The sequence below is a fragment of the Cnephaeus nilssonii genome (assembly GCF_951640355.1).
Source record: "Cnephaeus nilssonii genome assembly, chromosome: 4".
NCBI lineage: Eukaryota > Metazoa > Chordata > Mammalia > Chiroptera > Vespertilionidae > Cnephaeus > Cnephaeus nilssonii.
The window spans coordinates 101,632,352-101,650,106 of record NC_137075.1 but is presented as its reverse complement, the minus strand read 5'-3'; the positions used below and the strand labels follow the sequence as shown (position 1 = coordinate 101,650,106).

The 17,755-nt window shown below is 41.2% G+C and overlaps 1 protein-coding gene across 1 annotated transcript; it reads left to right on the top strand.

Moving 5' to 3' along the window:
- The first annotated feature begins 12 nt into the window (after nt 1-12).
- UBR7 (ubiquitin protein ligase E3 component n-recognin 7) lies at nt 13-17,311 on the top strand. The gene is made up of 11 exons (XM_079768877.1): nt 13-193; nt 2,343-2,476; nt 2,934-2,994; nt 5,092-5,187; nt 6,600-6,653; nt 6,872-6,977; nt 8,468-8,676; nt 8,851-9,000; nt 9,572-9,734; nt 11,007-11,068; nt 12,791-17,311. Exons 1-11 carry the CDS (start codon nt 44-46, stop codon nt 12,881-12,883), a joined length of 1,278 nt encoding a protein of 425 aa, XP_079625003.1. The 5' UTR covers nt 13-43; the 3' UTR covers nt 12,884-17,311.
- Nucleotides 17,312-17,755: the final 444 nt, after the last annotated feature.

The window sequence follows — 17,755 nt, the reverse complement described above, 5'->3', positions numbered from 1 at the left end:
CCGCCTCCGCCGGCGCCGAGCTGCGGGCGGGTGACAGTTGAGGATGGCCGGAGCTGAGGGTCCCGCCGGGCGGCAGTCGGAGCTGGAGCCCGTGGTGTCGCTGGTGGACGTCCTGGAGGAGGACGAGGAGTTGGAGAACGAGGCGTGCGCCGTCCTGGGTGGCAGCGACTCCGAGAAGTGCTCCTACTCGCAGGTGAGCGCGCGGCGGGGGGCCTCGCCTCCTCGGGCTCCGGCGGAACCCTCTTCCCCGCGGACTCGTCCTTCTACCGCCGGCCGCGGCCGTCTTCTCCGTGGCGGACGGGGGCCGCCGTTCGTCGTGGACTTCCCCATCCCAGGCCCAGCTGCCCCTTTGCCCTCAGCCTCCTGGGCCCCCTTCCGCAGTCCGTGCCCAGCAGGGCCCCCTCCTCCCTCGCTCCTCCTCCGGCCGTTCGGGATTCTCCAAGCTTTGGCCCTGGACCGCTACGGCACTCGTTTCTTCCTCCCCTGCCTCTTCTCACAGAAACCATCCCCGTGACCTCTTAAGTCCAGACCTCCTCGTCCCTCCTTTTCCCATCCTAAGAGTGTTTATTGGGAACCTAACGGGAGGATCAAAGCAGAGTTGAGCGCTGGGTTTGAACCCCCCCCCCCCCCCCCCCCCCGTAGGCGCTCGGCTCCTGGACAGCTAGTTCCTCTGCCGTTTAGTGTAGCGGCCAGTGTTTTTGGCGAGACGACACCAGTGCCGAGTAGCCCTGCAGTCGGCCCCCATGGGGATAGGAACCGGAACAGCAGATGGTAACGGGGAGGCGGGGAGCGAAGGGATCTGCTTGAGGAGGACATTTGGCGTTTGGAAGACGTTGTGAGCAAGCGTTTGAGGGGGTGTGATGTGGTGTTGGGTGTGACTCATCCTGTATATTTCTAGGCACAAAAACGGACTGAGGTGGGTAGAAGGAAACTCTAGGGCCGGGAACTGGTGGGATGAAGAAGGTTCTCTTCCAGGCCTGGGGAATGGAGCGCCGGGATGAGGAGGGGCTTGCTTGGGGCCTTTATGGGGTGTGGACTGAGATCACAATAGGACTTGTTGCCGCTGACCAGTTGAGTGCCCCCTGCAGAGTGGTTAGGTTTTCAGACACACCTGGTGTCCAGATAGTCCCCGACTTGGCTGGTGTTTTAAAACCTTTGGCTCCCACTAGAACAATTGTTCCTCTGCCTTTGTTGTTGTTGTTGTTAAGTCTGTTTGTAAGCTATTTTTGAAATGTAGTTAGCTTTATAAAACAGACTTACTTGAAATTTTCTTTTTACTTTAGTGAAATATATAAACAATCGCACAAATCCTGTGTAGGGCTTGAAAAACACACATGCAGGTACCACCTACCACCCAGATCAAGAAACAGAACGTTACTGGCATTCCGAAGCTCCCCTGTGTCTTCCTCCTTCCTACAGGGAATTCTTCAAAATTTGTAAAAAGTTTTGCCTGTTTTTTCTCTAACGTTTCATTTTGAAACATTTTTAATCTACCAATAAATTGAAATAATACTTGTTATCTCTTAATATACCTTCACTTTTTAGCATTTTACATTCATCTTTCTCCTCTTTATAATATACTTTTTTTGTTTTGTGATGAACCATTTGAAAATAACTTGCAGATATCACCACACTACACCTCTAAATGTTTCAGCATGCATCTCCTAAAAAAAAGGGGATTTTTTTTTTTAATGCATTGATTTTGTCTTTGGTGGAATCAAGCATTTTCCAAAATTAAAGTATGATATTGCTTACATCAACCTACACACATTCTCCTACATTTTCATGTGTTACATTGGTTAAGCAGACCAGCTAATGGTAAGCAGACCAGCTTATTCACAGCTGATTGAAAATATTAAACTTCCTATCACTTTAAGAAAAAATTATATGAAAACAAGCACTAGTATAGTATATATAATGATGCGAAACATGCAACAGTGTTTTGGCACTCTCTTGTGTAAGCTTTTTTATTAATCTTGGTGGTTGTTTTTTTTTTTAATATATTTTATTGATTTTCTACAGAGAGGAAGAGAGAGGGATAGAGAGTTAGAAACATCGATGAGAGAGAAACATCGATCAGCTGCCTCCTGCACACCCCCTACTGGGGATGTGCCCGCAACCAAGGTACATGCCCTTGACCGGAATCGAACCTGGGACCCTTCAGTCCGCAGGCCGACGCTCTATCCACTGCGCCAAACCGGTTTCGGCCTTAGTGGTTTTTACAGGAAGATTTTGACCACAGATAATCTGATTTCAATTATTTCTCAGATCACAGTATGGGTATTAGGTAGCCATGCCATATTTCATTAATTCTCATTTTTCATTTCGGGGCTGTCTTTTAGGGCTCCGTAAAGAGACAAGCACTATATGCCTGTGGTACCTGCACCCCCAAGGGAGAAGAACCAGCAGGAATTTGCCTAGCTTGCAGTTATGAATGTCATGGAAGTCATAAACTATTTGAGCTATATACAAAAAGGTAAAGACAGAGATTGATGCTTAATGCTTTTTAAATGTTTAGATTCTTTCCCAGCTATACTTTTTTCCCCATAATCTTGCTTTTCCATTCAATGTAGCTGTGTACTGGTAAATTTATTATAGTTGTTTTATGTAATATAATTTGAGACAATAGTTTTTTCAGACGGCCTTTTAAATATAATTATGGTACAAACTCAAACTACTCATTCTTCACTGCCATTAATTCACTTGTGTCTCTGGATGTGATATAAATATTTGTTTCTGCACATTAATTTCCAGAATTATTAAATCTTTTATTGTTATGTAGTTGGAGAAATTCTGAATTGGATAGATGAGCAGCAACCAAGGCCACTTTTTAGATCCTAGAAATGAGTTGAAAGGGAAGAGGCTATGATATGTACTTTAAAAGGTCATTAGATTTAAAAGAAAAATTAAAATTGGCTCTTCCTTTGTTTCAGAAATTTTCATTGTGATTGTGGAAACAGCAAGTTTAAAAATTTGGAATGCAAATTATTTCCTGTAAGTAAGCACTGTAACTATAAATGCATTGAAAATAGCTGAGATGGATATTTGACAGAGTGGATAAAAACCAGATATTTTCTCAAAAGGAAGTTCTTATGCTTATTCTCTGCAAATGGGCAAATGAATATTAGACTCCATTTTTTATCCTGTTCGAAAACTAAGTAACCTGTTTAGAACCTACAGTATAGATTATAATTAATATGAAAGGTTTTTGGGAAATGTTCTTTGCAGCGATTCAGGTTAAATTATGTCGGTTGTGCTCATGTTATGCTCTAAGGCTTTTACATAATATATAATAATCCTATATAATATAAGCGTAGTGTGCAAATTGTCCCCTCTACTGGGAAGTCATCCAGGAGTTCAACCAGGGGGTGGGGCCAGCCGGGGGAAGGGAGGGGGCACCATCTGGCGGCAGGCAGCCAGAGGAAGGGAGGGAGTACCCAGCCGGCAGTTGCTAGGGACCCTACCAGTGCACGAATTTCATGCACTGGGCCTCTAGTATATATATTATTGATTTAAGAGAGAGGAAGCGACAGAGATAAAGAGAGAAACATTGATGAGAGACATCGATCCACTGCCTCCTGCATGCTCCCTACTGGGGATTGAACTGGCAATGCGGGCATGCACCCTAACCGGGAATTGAACTATGATCACCTGGTTCATGAGCCGACACTCAACCATTGAGCCACACCAGCGAGACTGCTATAAAGCTTTTAAAGCAAGGGGTATGACTAAAAACTAGATAAATAAAACTTGATAATAATGAATGCATGCAGGAATTTTTCACTGCTTTTTGGTTAATAAAAACTATCTTATTCAATAACTTTTGGTGAAATAACAAATGAAAGAAACTAAGGGCCCCTAGCTAGTTTGTTCAGTGGATGGAGCGTCAGTTGCAGACTGAAGGGTCCTGGATTCTATTCCAGTCAAAGGCATGTACCTTGGTTGCAGGGTAGATCCCGGCCCCAGTCAGGACCTGTGTGAGAGGCAACCAATTGATGTATCTCTCTCACATTGATATTTCTCTCTCTCTCTCTGTCTCTCTTCCACCCTTCCACTCTCTAAAAATCAATGGAAAAATATCCTCAGGTGAGAATTAACAACAAAAAAAGGGATTTTATATTATTCAACCATAATTGCTAAAACTGTTATGATTTTCTCTCCTTAGAAGGCTATTTTTGGACAATTTTCTTGTCTGCTTTTTTTTTTTTACAAATTTAAATTCTTTATTGTTTAAAGTATTATGTATGTCTCATTCCCCCCCTCCCCCCCTCTTGTCTTTTTATTTTTACATCCTGGTAATCTGGCGGCTTTGGCTATTACAGGTGCTGTTAAGAGTAGTTTGAAATTCTAGGCCAGTGGTCGGCAAACCGCGGCTCGCTAGTCACATGCGGCTCTTTGGCCCCTTGAGTGTGGCTCTTCCACAAAATGCCACGTGCGGGCGCGCACGTACAGTGTGATTGAAACTTCGTGGCCCATGCGCAGAAGTCTGTTTTTGGCCTAGGCGAGTCTATTTTGAAGAAGTGACGTTAGAACACTCAAGGGGCCAAAGAGCCACATGTGGCTCGCGAGCCGTGGTTTGCTGACCACTGTTCTAGGCCAATGTCAGTTTGCATAGGTTGATTTTTTTTTAAAGATTTTTTTATTGGTTTTTAGAGAGAGAGGAAGGGAGAGGGAGAGAAACATAATGTGAAAGTGGAACATCCATCAGCTGCCTCCTGCATGCCCCCTACTAGAGATGGAGCCAGGAACCCAGCCATGGGCCTGACCTGGAATCGAACAAGCAACCCCAGGTGCACAGGACTGTGCTCATTCAACTGCACCACACTGGCCAGAGCCAAAGGTTGATATTAATACTCATGATTAACTTTCATTACTATTCTATTAAATAGGTATATTCAGTTTCCACCAATTGCAACAAATATGGTACAAAAAATGATTTTTTCCCTGTATCCTGGAAAAAGTATCCCTTTAATAGGAGTGACTCTTTTCTTAGTATATTCAATGCAGAAATTTGTTGAATGCAGAAATGTGATGATGCATGAAATTATAGTTACAATTAGAACATATTATATTGAAATTAATATCTTTCAGGACAAAGCAAAGATAAATTCTGGCAATAAGTATAATGACAACTTTTTTGGATTGTATTGCATTTGTAAGAGACCTTATCCTGATCCTGAAGATGAGGTAAGAGAATTTGGGGTTGACACCTGGGACTATGTTATCTCTAGCCTTCACTCCTCAGCCTCTTGTCATATGGGCCTCTGTAGTTGTGCAAGTGGAATTTGGGGATTGTGAAAGGATTCTAAATTTATCTCTTTTGATAAATCTGGGCTGGGTCTCTAACTCGTACAGATCTCAACTATTCTCATTCTTACATCATGAGAATGAAATATTGAATAGGACTTTCTTAGGGCCCGGACCTTTAATCCTTCCTGTCCCTCTTTGCCTGCCTTCCTGCTCCAAGTTCTGAATACTTTCCAAAAAATAGCCTTTAATTTCTTATCTCCCTGAAAGGAAAGAAATAGCATGTACAAATGATCCTCTTAAAGTTTTCAATTAGAAATATACACAAAATTTAAAAAGAGTTCTTCTTCCTCACTCCTGTACCTTCCTTCTCCTAGACAGCAACGACTGTTAACACTATTGGTGTATATATATCTTTGACAAGCCATAAGTTAGTTACCTAAATACTCTATAGCAGAATGGCATTTTCTACTTTTTCATTACTATAAAGAAAGCTGCAGTGAACACCCTTATACAGTAATATAACTGAGTAAACTCCTGCAGGATTTATGTAGAATGGAGACCTAGAGGTAGAATTGATGGGTCAAAGGATATTTGTATTTAAAATTGTGATCAACCACCAGTAATATGTGATACTGTTTTTTCCCCAACACTCTTATCATCCCTACATATTACCAGTCTTTTAAAATAGATGAACTGTATCTTTAAAAAATTTTTCTTTTCTTGATCATAAATGAGGTTACATCTTTTCATGAGTTTATTGGAAATTTGTAATAACTTTAAAAAAATATTTTTATTGATTTTAGAGAGGAAGGGAGGAGTGAGAGATAGAAACATCAATGATAAGAAAGAATCATTGATTGGCTACCTCCTACACACCCCACACTGGGGATAGAGCCCACAACTCAGGCATATGCCCTGACCCAGAATCAAATGCAACCTCCTGGTTCATAGATCTACACTCAACCATTGAGCCACGCTGGCCGGGTGTCAAATTCTGTATTGGTCAATTCATATTACTTCCCTGGGCCTGGGTTTATGTTTATGTGTAAAATGAGAACACATTACTTATTTGTAAAGGTTTGTGAGAATCACAAATGATGGGAAAGAGCTTTGACAGTTGCTTGCAAAGTGCTTATTACACTGTAACCCTTATGTACCACCAGTTCATGTAGAATGAACTTCTCTTTGGCCCCTTGATCTGATGTCTTCCCCTGTCTCCTTGGATATCCCTGTAGAGAGTGGTCTCACAGATTTGGAAGAGAATATCTAATTCTACTCTGTGTCAGATTTACCTCCATGTCTCCGAATTCAGTGTCATCATTAAAGTACAAATTGCCTTTCCATGTTAGATTCCAGATGAGATGATCCAGTGTGTAGTCTGTGAAGACTGGTTCCATGGAAGGGTAAGGAAAGCTTTTCCCTTTTAAAGCCATTATCTTCACCAAAGGAGAAAAGGTGTTTTCTTTTTGAATTGTGTTATATTTTACATTATAGTTACTTTTCAAAAAATATCCTATAAAGATATTACCAGTGTACTATTGCAATATTTGTTTATAAAATTATGGGTATTTTGGACAACTTGGAGATCACAAGAAAAATACTCAGTTTTCTGTATTCACAGCATCTTGGTGCCATTCCCCCTGAGAGTGGGGATTTCCAAGAGATGGTATGCCAGGCCTGTATGAAGCGCTGCTCTTTCTTGTGGGCTTATGCTGCACAGTTGGCAGGTAGGTATCTCTGGAATTGTACAAACTTGTGCTTGTGAAATTTGTATGTTCAGTCCAGAATTTTTACAACTATTAACTGGACTCTGAGGTATAGGAAGGTGCTTATGATTGGTTAAGAGACTACCAAGAGCAAATGTGTACTTTATTGGCATGATGCAGAGTATAGATGAGACCAGAATTAGAAAATGAAGGGGGCGGTTTGTTTGGTTTTTTAAATTGATTTCAGAGAGGAATGGAGAGGGAGAGATAGAAACATCAGTGATGAGAGAGAATCATCAATCTGCTGCCTCCTGCATGCCCCCTACTGGGGATGGGGCCTGAAACCTGGGCATGAGCTCTGACCTGGTTCATGGGTCGATGCTCAACCACTGGGCCACACCAGCTGGGCAAGGAGGTGGTTTTTAATGGAACTTTGAAAGATAAATAGAACATGAATAAGTTGTTTTTAAATGTAAGACCTGCTGTTGGTTGTGTAGGGAGTGGTGGGAAATGTTAGCTATTGTTTTTGTTATACACTAAGAAACTGACCCAAAACAAATAATCAGCAATGAATAGTTTTGAGACATTAAATAATTTTATTTTATTGGTCATGCCGTATGCATTACTTTTTTTTTTAAGTGGCAGTTACTCATAGAATCTGCTCTGTCTTGTAATTTTTTGCCTTTCTCACCTTTAAGGAACACTTTACCTATAAACTTACAAACAGCAGCCATATTTAAGATCTCATCCTACACTTTTGATTTGCCTCAAAGTTCTTAAGGCTCCTTCTTTCTGTTCATATCCTTCTCTATCTCTTAACTTTCCACTGGACCTATATATATTTCTCATTCATTAGATTTTCTTAATTGATCTCCTCTCCACCATTTCATTTTCTTCCCTGTCAGCAGATGGCTTCATCTTCTACTAAATTGAAATGCCATCATGTACCATGAGCTCCTTCACAGTATTTCTGCCTCTGTACCCATCCTTTTTATTTCTTCTTTATGAAAAAAAGCTGATTGTCTTTTCAAAACTACCCTGTTAGGGGGGAAAAAGGGGACATTAGTAATACTTTCAACAATAAAGATAGATAGATACATAGATAGATAGATAGATAGATAGATAGATAGATAGATAGATACTGACTATAAAAAACAACACTACCCTAGTACTTGTGTCTGCAGTTAAGTCTCTTCCTACTGCCTCTTGCTTCTTGAGGTATCCCATCTCTCTTTAGCATCTGTGGTATTTTTCTTTCTCCTTTACATATAAAGTGCTTAAGTAGTGATTATATTTTTAAATGAACTGTTCAATTATTTGAACTCTTTGGATTGGCAGGCATAACTTAAAAAAATATTGATGTTTCCTTTCTCATTATTCCAGAGATTAAGATTGACTCCTTTTCCAAATTCTGAAATATTTTTTAATCAGGTAAAGTGATTTCATTGTCTAATAGGTCTGTGGACCTGTGTATTTGTGCCTTTTTTTTTTTTTTTTCATTGAAACTACAGTAACCAAAGTATCTGCTGAGGAGGATGGATTGGCTCTGAATGTTGATGGAATAGGTGATGAGGAAGTTACCAAACCTGAAAATGGAGATCATCATGATAGTCCCCTCAAAGAGGATGTTCCAGAACATGCAAAGGATGCTGTCAAGGCAGTTAAAACAGAGCAGACTAATGAACCATGTGCCAGCTCTAGTTCTGAATCTGATCTCCAGGTAACAGCTGAAGTAGGAGCCATAAAAGAAATAAAACTTAAGCAAAATTAATTCTGTAAGCTCTATAGTTTGGGATCTCAATTGTATATTTTGCCTAAAGAAATCCTTTTACAAATCTAAAGTATGAAAACATGATAATTTAAAAACATACTTCAAAACTTAATTTTATTTTAGACAGTGTTTAAGAATCAACATCTCAACACAGAATCACAGTCTGGCTGCAAATTTCAGGATCTTAAAGCTAAGCATTTTATAAAGAAAGACACTGCCACCTTCTGGCCCCTGAACTGGCGTAGCAAGTTATGTACCTGCAAAGACTGTATGGTAAGTACCTGATCAAGTTTAGTGTTAGTTGTTTTGTGGACTGATGCCTAAAATAAGAACATCATATTTTCATATATTTATGAAAATCATGTGAGGAGTGTAAAGAAGCTTAAAATTTAAAAAAAATATTTTTGTTTCCATCACCATTTATCCACCCTATGCTATACTCTTCCACCAAAAATTTTTATATTAAGCAAATTTATTAGTGTTTACAGTCTAAATGCTTGTGGAAGAAATGCAGAATTATGAATTACTTTTTATTTACTTCATTTTAGTGGAAAAATAGCAATTCTTAGCTTTCTTATATAATAAAATTGCTTGAAACACAAATTGTTGAGAGTTACAGTAAGTCAGTGGTTTTTTAAATAAAGATCTCTTAGATCATACAATACCTACTAGGAAGTTGAGAGATTTCTAAAAGAGATTTGGGCAAAAAAAGAATAAATCACTCAAGCAACTCTGTAGGGAAAGGCTCAGGTTTTTCTGGCAATTAATTTAAAAATAAATTTTCAGAGATTGACTGGTAAATGGCATGCTGTTCTAATGGGGAAACTGGTTTTATTTTTTAAAGAAAATGTATGGCGATTTAGATGTCCTGTTCCTGACAGATGAATATGACACAGTTCTGGCTTATGAAAACAAGGGCAAGGTTGACCAGGCGGCTGGCAGGACAGATCCTTTAATGGACACCCTTAACAGCATGAACAGAGTCCAGCAAGTGGAACTCATTTGTGGTAAATTCTGCTTGAGTGTGAAAATTCATGAAGTCCATAAAGTTTCCCTCACAATTGAAAAAAAAATATATATGTAAGGAGAACAACTAATACCTTTTGTTTTAAAGTTTAAGTTTGGAATTGTATAGTAGACCTCAACTATACTTGCTTAAGGGTAATGTTGCTGGGTATTTAGTTGCTATTATGGGTTACATGCTAGAATAATTCATGATGAAGAAACTACAGCATGTGTCTTGATTAAGGGTGGATGTGTGAGTAAAGAGTATTAGAGAATCAATTTCTTTTTTCATCCAATGAAAAATAATTTTCATTGAGCATTACATGTCATCTTTTTGACAGTTCTTGAGGTTGCTTCAGTGGTTCACAAGAATCCACTAGAGGAGAAAATAGCCCCAGACTCTTAATTGCAGGCTTTGACATGTTCCCCACGGCGTACCCAACTTATGTCAGTGATTTCTGTCCCAGCCATTTTCTCCGGGGATGCCACCACCTGTGTGCCCCTTTTATGACATTGATTGTTTCTATCTTTTATTTGTAACTATTTGATTCCTTTTCCCATTATTAGACTAAAAGCTTTTTGAGGATGGAGGATGCAGCTAAATGATTTTTGTAGCCTTCAAGGTGCTTCATACATAATACAAACTGTTGATTGAGTGAACAAATTTTAAAACTTAGTATTTGACAAATCTTTTTTTTTAAAGGCAATCACTAGTCAATTTCTTTTTTTAAAAAAGTAGATTTTTATTGATTTCAGAGAGGAAGGGAGAGGGAGAGAGAGATAGAAACATCAATGATGAGAGAGAATCATTGATCAGCTGCCTCTTGTATGCCCCCTACTGGGGATCGAGCCCGCAATTCAGGCATGTCCCCTTGACCAGAATCAAACCAGGGACCCTTCAGTCCACAGGCCAACATTCTATCCACTGAGCCAAACCAGCTAGGGCAATATTTGATAAATCTGAGGTGATTTCAAATATTAGAATTCCAGAGAGATAGAAAACCCTTTTAAAATTCTTCGCTTATCTTTTTGGGAGTGAGGCTCTCTCTGGTTTTTGAGCTTTTTTTGTTTTAATGAAAATATCATTTTTGATATCAAAATGAAGGAATTTGAGGAACACATTTCTATGCAGGTTTCATTTAAAGAAAAATCAAAACTTGTTAACTAAAAAATTTAAACTATTAACTAAAATTTAAATTCTAGATACTCAAGTCGGTGGTAAAGAAATATTTTGTTTCTAAAAGCCAATGGCCTATTTTGTTGTTTTGATTTAGAATATAATGACTTGAAGACTGAACTTAAAGACTATCTGAAGAGATTTGCTGATGAAGGCACGGTATGTTGAGTTAAAGAATTTTAATCATAACCCTGTGTGTTTTGAATAAACTGTTTATTTTCTGTGATAAAAAAAACATGCATCTTAAACTGGATACTTGAGAGTCTAATTCAGACAGAGCTAACGGAAATCAGTAAGCGGTGGTGAGACATCCATAGTCCAGCCACATTGGGCCTTCTTCCCAACTGTAGGCCAGAAGGAACTGGGGACGAGCAGCCACACAGGGTCTGGAGAGAGTGGTTGTAGCTTTGGAGAAGCCACTGGAGCTCTGAGCTACAGTCATCTCTGAGTGTTAGCCATGTAGATATTGAATCTGTTAGGGGTTCTAATTCCTCGCTGGTTGACCCGCATTTTTACTCATAGTGCGTGTGAAACTGGCATATCAACTATTGGTGTGTGTAGAGTATTGACAAATGTTAAGTTCTTTCATGTAGAGGATTAATAAGAATCTTTTTTTTTTTTCCAAACATACATTCTTTTTTTGATTGATTTTAGAGAGAGGAAGGGGGAAAGAGAGAGAGAGAAAAACACATTGATTGATTGCCTCCTATATAGGCTCCGACTGGGGATCAAACCCACAACCTGGGTATGTGTCCTGACTGGGAATTCAACCCGCCACCTTTTGGTATACAAGACAATGTTCCAACCAACTGGGCACTGGACCAGAGCATAAATACCTTACCCCAAGGAAGTTCTTCCAGTTAGCATTGCCATTTGCATATGTTAGCAGCTCTTACCCCTGGAGAGCGAGAAAGGGAGATTTTCATCTTACACACCTGAATTTTCCTCTGTACCTCTCTCTTGCTCACACGCATTCGCTACTTTCTCCCTCCCTCATGCCCCACCTTCGTTTCTTCAGAACAATAAGCATGTGTTACCTTTGTAATTAAAAAGTAATTAACAGACCTGTCTCTTAAGGGATGGCCCTTAGCTTTAGATCAGGTCACTGGCAAGACTCACTCTTGGGTGAACTGGGACTTCATCCAGGCTGTTCCAGTTTACTGGTGTCTTTTAATATTCTATTTTGCTTCTGTCATAAACACCTTTGTATCATGCTCCAATCCTTTTTCCAATAAAATGGAAGATAAATTTCTCATTTTTACTAAGAGTAGTGCTTCTGTAGTTTTTACCAATTATTTATTTATGTACAAGCATCTTTAGTTTTGGACTCTGGAAGAGGTAAACGTTTTCAGGTTCCTTTTTCTTCACGAAAGAAGAAAACACAAATCTCAACACAAAACATGTTGTTTTGTGGGTGCTTATTCAGAATGGAGTGACAGTCCCAGAAGCCCGTGGTGGAATGAGTGGGAGCAGTGGTTGAGGAGACCTTTCCGGTTCTCAGTCTTTGTCTGGCTCTGCCACTCTTCATGCCAGTTATTGAGAACTTACTATGTGCTCGCAGTGTTCCACAGGCACTGTATCTCATCCTCTCTTCCAATGACCCTTTCACATTGGTGCTGCTTTTATCTCACTTTGTATGAGGAAACCCAGCAAGGTGGTGGGACCTATGCTTGGTGCCTAATGCCATTCTGCCAGCTGTGTGATCTGAACAGGCCAGTCTCTGAGCATGGATGAACTCTATAAAATAGAGGTAGTGTAATAAACTACCCATTAAAATAATCCATATCAGCAATATTGTTTGACTTCTTTGTGAACATTACAACCAGTTATTATTGTTCTGTAATGTAGTTCCCTTTCCTAATCTTTGCTTTTCATCAACAGGTTGTAAAGAGAGAGGACATCCAGCAGTTCTTTGAAGAGTTTCAGTCAAAAAAGAGAAGAAGAGTGGATGGGATGCAGTATTATTGCAGCTAGAGTGGAGTATGGCACCTTCTCAGCCAGGCGGTGGAAATGCCACTTACTGATCCAGGAATAAAAGAGGCATATTTCACATTTGCTCCTCTTCCATCCTCTCTTTGGAGAGGCCTCCTCCTCTGACCTTGAGCTTCCTTCACTCTCCTTAACTGCAGTAGCCACAGTGTTTATGCTGATTTCACAACCAGCATTCTTTCTGACTCAGCTAAAAGCAACTCATTCCACAGACTTCAGCCCCCATCACACACCCCCAGTCTATCCAGGGTTATTTGCTTGTAAGTTTTAAGTAGTTTGATTTGGTTTTGAGAAAGTAAACTAGTTTCTTTTCTAATTTTTTGGTCTTTAACTCCCAAATGTGTCTACTCTGCCACAGAGCTGTTGTCTTCCAGGACCTGCTTTGGGGGCCTCTTCCTGCAGCTAGAACCTCTCTAGGTCCCCTCACCCCTATGATCGTGGTGCCTTGGGTCCAAGCTTCCTCAAGCCTGGTCTGCTTCTCCTCCCACATCCCTCCTTTCTGAGGTTTGGTCACGGCTTACAAGGGATCTCACAACTTGTTTCCTCTGGGCTCAACCTCTGGAGTGGCCAGGATTGATGGTTTTGTGGCCTGTTATAGGCAGGGAGATTAGCTGATGGCAGGATTGAGGAAGCCAACCTTTGATAGGAATTTTACTAATAAATTTAAAGTGAAATGTCATTCACAATTCTGCTGGCACTAGCATGTTAGAGTTTCAGAACTGTGGTGCTCACAGGGCTTCCTGGAGAACACATGCCATACAGTAGTCCCTCTCCTGCTGCCTAGAAACCAGATCGGGCGCTACCCTGCAAAATCTCGGTGGTTTACAAAGTCCTCTGGATTTCTTTATATTATCAGGGATATTCATAAGCATATATTAAAAACAAACCTATTTTGATATTGTTCTGTTATGAAAATGTTATTAGAACCCTAATAAATTATTTCCCCCCTTAAATTGTGCTGAAGGAAAAGATACTGGCTTAGCTTACTTGTGAGCAGGGCAGCGAGAGCCCTGTTGTGGAAGAGGCAGACTCCTAGGCTGCAAGAATGATGAGCTTTATGTACATAAGCATTAATGCCCACAACTGGTTCCCTAATGACGAAGATCTTTTGAAGAACCTCAAGGAATATTGCATAAAACCCCATATTTGAAGGGAGGTCCTTTCAGTTTGTTTGAAATCTCTTTAAAGCCCTTCAGTCTACGGGGAAACACCCTTTGATAAACGGAGTTGCTCCCTCTGGAGCAGGGCTGGGGAACGTCGGCCTGGGCCGTATAAGGCTCATGGAAATCATTGGGTTTGGCCCTGCCAAGGCATTAGGGGTAAGCTAATTAAATGTTTGACCAAATATAGCAGGCTAGTTTTTAAGTTGATAATTTTGTATGGCCCGTGAATAACGTTACAAATATCCAAATGGCCCCTGCTCTGGAGGAACAAGGTCTGTCCTGACAATAGACGACAAACTGAGTTACGTGACTACAAGCATTTGAGGCTTTGGGGCCACAAGTGTTTATTAATATCCCTTGGTGTGTGCAGCAGCCATGTAGACAAGTGCCCACGGATCCCTGGGTGAGGTGAGTGAGAACTACAGAAAGTCAAGGCCTCAAAGAAATGATCCATCCCATGTTTCTCTGCATCACACCCAATTACAGATCCCCGTGAAGAGTGATGTGTGGAGCTGGAGGTCTTACGGCCACAGGAGATGCTTGTGTGCCCAGGGCTGGCCTTGTAGGAAAAGGTAAAAGGCTAGGTTGGAAAGCTCAGGGCGTCTTTGAGTTTGTTTACAACCCCCAGCTTGGGAGCTCTTCCAGGTCAGGATATCTGCGCCCCCTCTGCAAGGCTGCACAAGTAGTGGACCATTGTGGCCTGCAAGTTTATATCTTCTCAAATGTGTAACTACCAGAATGTTCCTTCTTATGACAGGTCAGGACCAGGTCTGAGGTGACGCGTTACATTGCAACACAATACAAATCACCCAGTGCTGAAGGGCTTGTTTTCTGAAAGGTACTGTTCCTTCTTTTACACTAACCAGAACACCTCCTTTTATACCTGTTGTTCATAGCTAGTTTTCTTGACTGCATTGGACCGTCTCTTCTTGTGGAGACTGATTTTGGCCAACATGTGGCAGTTAATGCATGTTTTATGCAAAAGAAGACTATGATATTGTTGCTTTGAAGGAATTCAGCATTGTATGTCCATTTTTGTAGAATTATTACTGGACTTATAACTACATACTAAACTCCAATCAGGTTTCTGTAAGATTAAATAAAACCCATTCAAAATAGTGGCTTTTCAGATTGTTTTTAGTTACTTAAATGTGCACAGCCTCTCAGTGCCTGTTATAAGGAAATGAGTATACTCCCAACAGCTATTCCTCCCCTGGGGTCCTGCTCAGTAGGGGACTGGTTCATTTCTCCTCCTGTTTCATAAGGTGTGGCCTGGCCTGAGGTCCCTGGCTTTACAACACCTGGGAGGGAGCTGCCATAGGGACCTAAATCAACAGTAGAACAAAGAAAGGGGCTTGGGTTGTGAGTGTGTGAGTGACCCGTTTGTGCAGGTGCTGCTGTGCAGGAGAGGGGGCTAGGAGCCCACAGTCAGGAAAAGATGAGGCCCACCTAATGGTAGCCATTATTTCAACAGTAAATGTAAAAACAAACCAAAAAGCCAATCCAGAGGCCCACCTTTGGCCTTCCCCCAGTTCTTGCTTCCTTGGAAATTCAGACCAGTGGTCATCATCCTGTGAATTATGCTCAGGTGAGTGAAGGGCTCCTTGCAGCCCTAGAGCTGCTTACATACCTGAACCTGGAGTCACCAACTAGATGTGGAATCTCCGCTTCTTTCAGCCTGTTTCCACATCTGTAAAATGGGGGTTGGCAATTATATTAGGGTCATTGTGGGTGGACAAAAGGAGATCATGTGCACAGTAGCTTCCGGCTTGTGGCTGTGCTCAGCAAACCTTTGATGCATGAATGAGCACTCCCACTTACGTATTTCACAAACAGTGTAGCACCTATCATGTGGCAGGCATTGGGCCAGGATCCATAGTGGGGAGAACATAAACGACAGAACAACCAAGTCTTCCAGCATCTTAACCACTCCAGGGTTTTCTAAATCTTCCAAGAAACATGAATTCTCCTCAGTCTCCCAAAGCAAGGCTGGGCACGGAGACCAACATGAAACTCGTGCCCTTTCTCCTATCTGATGCCTTCTGCTTTCTCCCCACACCCAATCGCCATGTCCTACAGATATTACGCCCTAATCATATTCATATTTGAAATCATCCTCTTGGTTCTCTGAGCTATTCGGGCTCTCCCCTGGAGAGCTGCCAAACCTCTGCCTGATTTTCTGATCCACTCCTACTCCTCAACCGAGCGACACAGACCATGCAAATTCTATTACCTTTTGTCCCTGTTCAAAACCCCGTAGCAGCTTCCTGTTGCTGTTAGGAGCAACATCTTCTGAGGGCTGGCAAGGTGGGCCCAGACCCCATGAAGCTCCTTCCCTAGTGCTCGGCCAGCCTGCTTCAGGCTCCACCTCTTCCTGGAAACCTCCCCAGAATCCCTCCTCGTCCTGTTGTCCGGACTTCCTTTACCTGCATTTTGAAGTCTTCCCAATCCAAGAACCGGCCTTGCTGCTATAATTGTCTTTTCTTCCTTGAGGTCCTAAAATTGCAATGGGCGGGACCGTGGCTGTCTTGGTCATCACTGTCACCTCAGGACCTAGCTGTGCCTGGCAGGTACAAGTTGCTTATTTGATGTTTGCTAAACAAAGGAATACATACCTCCATCCTAAACATTATGTTCCCCCTGCCTGGGCCACCATACTCTCTGGGCTGGCTCGGCCAACTTATTAGCTGCGTGACCTTGGACAAGTTACTTACTGGGTATCTGTGCTTCCGTTTTCTCATTTGTAAAATGGCACCAAAAATAGTATGTAATTCAGGAAGGAATAAAGAAAACAGTACCTAATTCACTGATTGAAGAAGAAAAAAGTACACAGCACTGAAACCAACATATTTCTCCTCATTCATTCCTGGGCCACATCAAGCCAGCCTTCCCCTCAGCCATGATAACCAGATAATCAGAATACGTATACTGTTCTGATTGTTTCCAGGACAAAGTCATTTCCAAGTTTCTGAGAATATGTATCCTGTCTGTTTTGTCAGGGGCTCAATTCCTGACGCTGGGAAAAGTAGATTCAAACATTCCCTCATGCACCAAGAAGAAAGAAGGCCTAGGGTGGTGAGGGAAGCCAGCCTAAACTCTTCCAGGGGAAATCCAAGTAAAGACACGAATGTTGCCTTACTCGGTTTTCTTTTTAAGGTTTTTAAGATGCCCACTCACAAAAACCTCAGATTTTTGTTTGATACTCCACAGTTAAACCTAAGATGGTTATAGAATTACCATAGTGAAGCATGAAGGGCAAAATAAGATGGAGCTTACTTAGTGGAATGATTAAATAATAGCTACTTAACCCTTTGCACTCGCTTGCTTTTTTCTCTATTCCTTTATTCTAATGCTAACCGTGTCGAGTCACACTTGACATCCGAGTGCAAAAGGTTAATAGCAATTAAAAAATGGAAATTAGCCCCGACCGGTTTGGCTCAGTGGATAGAGTGTCGGCCTGCGGACTGAAGGGTCCCAGGTTCGATTCCGGTCAAGGGCATGTACCTTGGTTGCAGGCACATCCCCAGTAGGGAGTGTGCAGGAGGCAGCTGATTGATGTTTCTCTCTCATCAATGTTTCTAACTCTCTATCCCTCTCCCTTCCTCTCTGTAAAAAAATCAATAAAATATATTTTAAAAATAAATAAAAAATGGAAATTAGAGAATTTTCTATTTTGCATGTTATTTTTTCCAGA

Bases quoted from the DNA above. Each gene is read 5' to 3' on its own strand.
- UBR7 (XM_079768877.1), top strand. From the start codon at position 44: ATGGCCGGAGCTGAGGGTCCCGCCGGGCGGCAGTCGGAGCTGGAGCCC. The intron at 2,477-2,933 runs GTAAAGACAGAG...CCTTTGTTTCAG, and splicing joins TTTGAGCTATATACAAAAAG to AAATTTTCATTGTGATTGTG. The intron at 6,654-6,871 runs GTAAGGAAAGCT...CTGTATTCACAG, and splicing joins AAGACTGGTTCCATGGAAGG to CATCTTGGTGCCATTCCCCC.